Below are 7,500 nucleotides of genomic sequence, written 5' to 3'. Positions count from 1 at the left end.
CTGATATTTCACACCTACAGTGTTCTAACATGGTCATGTTTGCATTTCTGAAATTGATATTCCTACATTATTGACAATGTCACTTAACAATTCTAACTTATCTTGGTCTGCATCACTAACACTGGCCACTTTGCATCGGAACTATTTTACCAAAACTAAAAAAAATTATATGTAACTTTGTAAATAATTGGTTATTATCAGATTTCTTGTACGCTATTAACAGAAGTAGACCTAAAATACTCAAGGAAATGGACTTACATGACTTCTTAGTTGAAAAGAATTTTATTTTAGTATAAAGCTGTTGTCTGAATAACGTCTTGACTTGGAGTTATAATTAGATTATTTCTATTATGCATCCATTGCTAACTCATATATTCTTCAGTTGCTTACTTTAGGTGCAGACACAAAACAGATTTTAAAGCACTAATCTCTCATGAAATGCCTGTTGCTATGTTAAACACTAAGTTGTGCATCATGCTATCAGTTATGGAAGCAAAAAACTGTTTGTTTCACAACTGCACATGGCATGGGTAGTCTTGCACTCTTGCATTCTTACTCTTGCTTGAGATACAAATACCTTGCATTGTAATGGCCACATCATTCTGTATCTGTAAATCATTTCTTCAATAAGAAAACAGTAAATCATATGAAACAATATAGAAGTCACCAGATATAAACCAAAGTGAGCATAATAGTTATAGCTGGTATAAGTACAGTTGTCCTGTTTTTATTTTTTATTTTGTTTTCTGTATAATGATGCCATTTCTTGTTTCTGTAGAACTGTTCTGAGCACATGAAGGCTAATTTAACACATTGGGAACCAAAGGAATAAAACAGATAGATGACCCTCTTGGCTGTGCAAAGTTATATTTAATAATTGACCACTTCAGCCTCTCTTCCTTGCCTGAGTATCATGCATTAATGTTATTTCAGATATAGCATGTAAGGTGGTGATCTTGATAAATGTAAGAGCACATGTGTTTTAGTGGTTAGGTGCATCCAGAATAAGTTCATATGAAATTTAAGGTCGAGAGATGTAGGATGAAGAGAGGCAGAGTGTCATAGTAAGTTGTTTTCCTGTACTATTTGTATTATAACATTTGTGTTTAGTACTACAACATAGTATAGATTTTGTGCATGTCATGATCTTTGCATGTGACCTATTTTCCATATGTCTGTTCTCTGATTAATATTATCCTCTGCAGACTAAAAGAGAGATTCTCATTGTCAAGAACATTATCTTTTTTTTTCTAGCAGAAACTTGAATTGTATTTAACATGAAGTGCTTTGGAAGTAATCTAACCAGTGCCACATGATCATTCCTAAAAATATGTATAATCAGTAAAAGTATACTTACACATTTTAATGTATTTTTAGATAATAAATCAGAGTCCCAGATTTTCAGGATTTCTTTGTTACATCTGAAAATAGGTTATTGATTTTTTTAGTTGAAAAACTCATTTATGATTTTGATATAAAAAGTAGGCATATTCATGTATGTCTTATTATCAAGAGAAAATATGACATAGGAAGAGAGGTGTTCACTTTTCTAATATATTATACTTGTAACAGCATTTGATGGGTTTGGGGACATCCTGAAGCCAGAGGGGGGTAGTGTGGGTGGTGGTGCTGCTCCTGTGGCCACAGCAATGGGCACCCCAACTCAGCTTCCTGCATCAACACAGCCCAGTAAACTTATAAGTTCTGACCTTGATTTGTCCTTGACATCTTTAGTGGACAATCTTAACATCAAGGGCCCTGTGGCACCTAAGTGAGTTGCATACTTTTTGTCTGTTCTCTGTATATATTGTGTGTAAAAGTAAAGTTATTGTTTAAAGTGAGTGAGAATTGCTTATATAGTATTACCACCTGTGTCATGTTCTGCAAAATTTACTAGGGGACAGTGGAATTCCCCGAAGACCCAAAGCAAAACTGGAGGGGCTAGTTGGACTCCTGCAGCTCCAGCTTCTGCAACCGCCGGTTTTCGTCCACAAATGCCAGGCCAGCAAATGCCTGCAGCTGGGGCACCTGGACAACCAGGACAGTGGGCTGGTGGGATGCCTATGACTGGGAATTTCCCACAGCAACCTATGGTAAAATACAAAGATTTATTTATTAAAGGCCTAAGCTACATGATAATTTTCATTGCAAAATTGGAAATCATAAATTAATTTTCTGTATCATTCAGTGTAAAAGATAATTATAATTTATCACTATATAATTTTATTTTAAAATTATAGTACATTCTTGTAGGGTGTGTATATTTTGTGCGTGCGTGCGTGCACATATATATATATATATATATATATTATATATATATATATATATAATATATATATATATATATATATATATATATATATATATATATACACACAAGTTTTAATGGACATAAGAGAATAAAACTATCAATAGTATTTTGGACATCACAAACTTGTTTGTCATGCTAAAAGAGATACATATGCATGTAAATGTAAGTTCATATACATATACGTATATTTAAACACACAAATGTTAAAAGTTTACAATAGATGATGCTTTTCACTTCCAGCAGGGAATGGGCATGATGGGTCAAGCATTCCCAGGTGCTGCTGCCCCTCAGCCCGGGGCACAACCAACCCAAGCATCACAACCAGCTGGCTTTGATCCTTTTGGTGCCCTGTAACACTGCAGGTGAGTGTTTCTTCACTCTTTTCTTGTATACTTAGTCTTTAACCAAAGGATATCATCACTCTCCAACAGCAACCTCTCTTGACAAAGAATCATTCAGATGTGAAGATTTTTTTTTTTTTTTTTTTTTTTTAATGGAATCAGTTCCACAAATTAACCACTAGATTTTGAAAATAAAGAATTACAGTTTGCTAAATCTGATATATTTAGTCTTAGAATCGATAATCTTTTTAATGCATCACATTCTTTATTGTAGGTTGGGCATAATAAATGCATAATGTCGGCAGTCCTGAAAGAAAACCTTGCTCTTCGTCATGACCAACTGTTAAGTGTTGTGGCTTCTCTTTGTTACCCTTGCCTCATGTATGTTGACTGAAAGTGTGGGAAGTCGCCAACATCGTGTGCTAGTAGTGCTGATTGTCGTCATCAGGCCAAATGCATGTCATTTTCACCTTTTGAGTATAGAAGCTATGAAGTTTTAGAATGAATTGCATTGTTAATATTGTAACTTATTTAAAACAAGTACTGAGATCTTTGTTGTCCCAGACAATTCATATTTGATTAGTAGAATATATGCGAGATGATTAATTATCGTTATTGAAATATACATTTTATCAGAAATATAACCAGTAATAGGTTCCAGATGTGCACTGCCGCATATAAACATTGTCATGCCCAGTCAGCCAACACATGATTATTAATTACAGTGTATCATAGCATGGATTTGATTTAATTTTAAGGAATATACAAAGGTGTATTATATGAATTGTACATTCCAGTGTCTGTAAGCCAAAAGTTGAATCATGGGATGTAGAGAGCTGACGCTGTGTGGTGAATCTTTGTAATATATTTATTTTTTTGAGGCATCAGTATTTTAAGTGTTGACTGATAGAAAATAGATACAGATGTGCTTGAAATATATCAGCATCTCATGTTATAGCCAAATTGCAGAATGTTATATTGGTTAGCTGTAGATTATTAGTGAAATTTTAAAACGAAATGCCTTGATATATCATCAATCCAGTATGAGATGTTTGTAAAAGGAACAAGTACTCAGTAATGCAACTAGTGTCTTTATTACTGTTTTGTAATAGATGTATCGAAAAAGCAGACCCAGTAAAGTTCAATATTGTGTAGTAGTTCTGGATATATACTGTAATTTGTCCTGTTGGAAACTGTTTTAACATGTGAATGACAGTTAGACTCAAAGAAGATCACCACACACCAAGACCCTTTAGCTCTATTACTCATATCTAAATATATAGGAATAATAGTAGCTGTACATAGGAGAGGACGAGGTTTGCAGTTGATGTAGTTGTTGCAAAGATAAATTGTGTGCATTCCAATTTGTGAGATAGGCACATAGATATCATTTTTAAAGTTGTGGTGCAAGTAAATGGGTTAATTTGAACCTGAATTTGCAACCTGTGTATGTATTAGCAGTGTTGTCAAAATATATAAAATGTTACTGTGAAAATCCCAGTAGTTGGGGTTATTTTAATATAGGCTGAAGGTCAGAGGTTTGTATTTAAAAAGAGTCCTCTGTTTGCTTCTTGCCACACACACACCAAGCCTTAAGCCCACATCTCCCATGCTAATCTGAATTTCATCAAGATTTCTGTTTTTTTTATGTATTTCTTATTCTTATCATTGTTATATACTTACCTTTAGGAAAGAAATGAAAGTAATTATCATTATTATTATTATCATTATTATTATTGTTGATATATTTGTTATTATGTTTCTTTGACTAAAGGATTGTTGTATTATGTAGTAAGAAGTTATGTATTTTACTGATGTAGGTGTTTGCAAGGTTACAAATATACATTAGATGCAGTGACAAAATATGTGGGCCACATAACACCTAGAAAAGTAATCTGTGAGCAATACTCGTACTAAGACATATGTCAGCCCAGATTCCAGTACATGCTGTTGTTCATGGGGGCTGGTGTTTAGTGATTAGTGATAAGTATTATTCCATATGTAATATAGCCTTATACTGAGTATGTTATTTTTATGTATTCAGTTGTGAGGTGTGAGGAATTCTCAGGCATAATAAGATGAGTACTTGGTTTTGAAGTTGAGAAGTAAAGGTAAGAAAGGAAAAAGGAAGTGGAATACTTACTTATATAGTATAAAGTATTATGATAGTTTTTGATTGTAGTGCAGTGTATAAGGTATCAATTTTGACTGAGAGTTAACTCACATACCTAAGGATAGTGTTGGTTGTACATAAACATATGTAAACAAGGAAATTGGTTTCAGGTAATTTGGGATGATTATTATAAAATGGATCTGAAAAATAGAATGAAAATTTGCATAAGCAAAATTTCATGATGGCGTCATAATATGAACCTCCAATGTCTGGTATATCTCATTTTATACATAATGTACACAAGGAACATTGAAATTACTTTTATGTATTTCATTTCTATAGATACCATTTGTGTATTAAGTGTAGCACCAATACTTACATTTTCCTCCTTTATTTAGACTAAATTAAATAGGTTTCTTTATCACTCATATCTGAAGACACTTGGTTGACAGCATCAGATTAATAGTTCCTAAAGAAAAGAAAATTAAAACCCTATTCCTGACTCCAATTCTAAACTTTGTGAAATATAGCTTGTGTCTTACAAATCCAGGAAGATGTTAACAAACCTTTCTAAAAGTCACGAAAGCCAAACCGACTTATGCTGTTCACAGAGGTAGGGTTTCTAATTTTGTTTCTGTGCCACCAAATTATCCTTTATTCCGTAGCATCAGTGGCCGCCTCCGTGTTGTGGTAGTTGGTTGAGAACAAAAAAATAAAATAAAATAAAAATCCTAAGGTCTTGAGATTATTTATTACTTTGTTACATCATGTATTTACTGCAAGACTTAGAATAAATTGTTGACAACACTGGTCTTGTATAAAGTCATGGTCTCATACATGATGCAAATATGATGTCAAGATTTGGAACAATTATGAATAAATGTTGAAGATGGTTCTAGAGTTTTATTTCTAGACAAAAAACAAATTAGGTAAGTATAAAATTAGAATGGTAAAAAGTGTTTCTGGGTGCATGTTGAAAAGAATCCTTTAACCCATTGGTCGTGTTTTAATAAAGTATGTATACAGTCGGATGGCGGGTTTACATTGTTTGGCACGGTGCAATCTGCATCTACGACCAACTCTGCCTTGGCAGCAAATCATGCCATCCGCTGTCAGTGGGTTAAGACGCAGATCTAAAGGAAAAGAAATCCAAAATTAACAAAAGAATGGATGACCAATGATTCAAGAGCATTTGCTTGCCCAGTCTCCAAGATGGCAGCTTCACGCAACATACCTTGACATTTCCTACTCCCTTTCAGTCACTTTGTAAAACTAGAGCCAATTTTGTGTTTGTCATTTGTTTATGTTTTATTGAATTGAGAGAGATGTGTGTCATATGTTAAGATCTATCAATGCTGCAGTTGACTAAGATTGTAGTATAGGGTCCATATCAGCTCATTATTTTCTCTATATTGTGAATTAAAATGAGAAATGTAACCATCCACAGTGAAGATAACATGAGGAGGTAGGGAAGAGAACATTTGTGGTTATGACTGTGAGTGCCATAGTCCAAGGCATCCCTCCTGGCACAGCAGCACATTGTAGACACTGGGCCATGTTTTGAGTCCCCTTCCTCTTCTTGTTCATCACTGGTACTTTAGAGCAAAAGGTTGGCAACTTGCTGTGTATCATCACTCTCTAAAGATAACACTTGCTAGAGATCATGGATGGTGTCATTCAAGGCTGTCTCTCCTGCTAGTGCTAGGAGAAAGTGGTGCCATCTGGGTTATGGATTTTAGTTGAAACCTATTTTGCTCAATATTACGTCAGTTATAGTAATTATGATTGCAATTGTCATGATCACTCACTCATTACTCATAGTACAATAAAATAACAGTGATCCAAAATCCCCCTACATCATGTACGTCATGATGCCCACCAGGCCAAAGTTCCTGCGTCATGTATATCATGACACCCATCTGCAATGGGTTAACAGATAGTAGCAGCAGAAGTTTCCGCTGAAGATATTTTGGGGAACATTTCAGGTGGAAACAATAATTATTTATGGATGTAATTTTTCATGATTTTTTCTAGCAATATTGTCCCCTATACTACATTTTTATGAGAGATTTTTTAGATTTCTTCATAATTTATGTAGCTATATCTTTTTTGGCTTGGTGAAATTTCAAATTTTTCATTATAATACAGTGCTAAGAAGCATATGCTGTCATATTCTCAGTCTTTTCATTCCTTTTTAGGATAAAAAAAAAGTTCAGAATATCATCATTTTTATGTAATAATTAATGATTGTTGTCCTCCTGAACTGTAGTTTTGGGCTTCTAATATTTCCTTCATTGTCATCTTGGTGGGTGTTTCCATTTCTTTCTTAGTTCTGTTGATTCCAAGTGCCCCGAGGATATTTGGTGAGTTTTTGAATACCAGAGATAAGTAGTAATTTGCTGCAGTGTTGCCGAAATTTAAGGACTATGATTTGCACTGCAATTTTAGCCCTGTGGAGTCCATAAAATTTATCCTATGATATTTTGTGCCACACCTTAGAATGGAATCTTTATAGATTTTTTTTTTCTGCATCTGCAAGCTGCTGGCATTATTTCTGATTGCCATGCCGCAATAGAAGTGCCTGTCAGTCTCATGGTCCAACAGTTGCTTGGTGCCTCCCAGGATGCTTCTCTTCTGTTCTTTGCCAGTCTGGTGATGGTGATTTGATGCTCCTCCTTCGCCTGATGAAGCTGAATTCCTGTTCGCTTGCAGACGTGGTTGATGCACTCCTTTAT

The 7,500-nt window shown here is 34.4% G+C and overlaps 1 protein-coding gene across 50 annotated transcripts in view; it reads left to right on the top strand.

Moving 5' to 3' along the window:
• lap (phosphatidylinositol-binding clathrin assembly protein lap) overlaps nucleotides 1-5,659 on the top strand; it is a 95,805-nt gene extending 90,146 nt beyond the window's left edge. For 44 of the 50 annotated variants that reach the window (XM_086536187.1, XM_043008978.2, XM_086536161.1 and 41 more), the window contains 4 exons: nucleotides 1,573-1,771; nucleotides 1,898-2,093; nucleotides 2,552-2,673; nucleotides 2,927-5,659. In XM_086536187.1, the coding sequence (XP_086392313.1) occupies nucleotides 1,573-1,771; nucleotides 1,898-2,093; nucleotides 2,552-2,665 (509 nt within the window). In that variant the 3' untranslated portion in view covers nucleotides 2,666-2,673; nucleotides 2,927-5,659. The remainder of the gene's footprint in view (nucleotides 1-1,572; nucleotides 1,772-1,897; nucleotides 2,094-2,551; nucleotides 2,674-2,926) is intronic. The other 6 variants (XM_086536196.1, XM_086536195.1, XM_086536167.1 and 3 more) reach the window with 1 other exon arrangement.
• The last annotated feature ends 1,841 nt before the right edge of the window (nucleotides 5,660-7,500 follow it).

Source organism: Penaeus japonicus, unplaced genomic scaffold (assembly GCF_977035675.1).
Source record: "Penaeus japonicus unplaced genomic scaffold, GWHDUDI00000001_assembly GWHDUDI00000004, whole genome shotgun sequence".
Lineage (NCBI taxonomy): Eukaryota > Metazoa > Arthropoda > Malacostraca > Decapoda > Penaeidae > Penaeus > Penaeus japonicus.
This window is presented reverse-complemented; position numbering and strand designations above follow the sequence as displayed.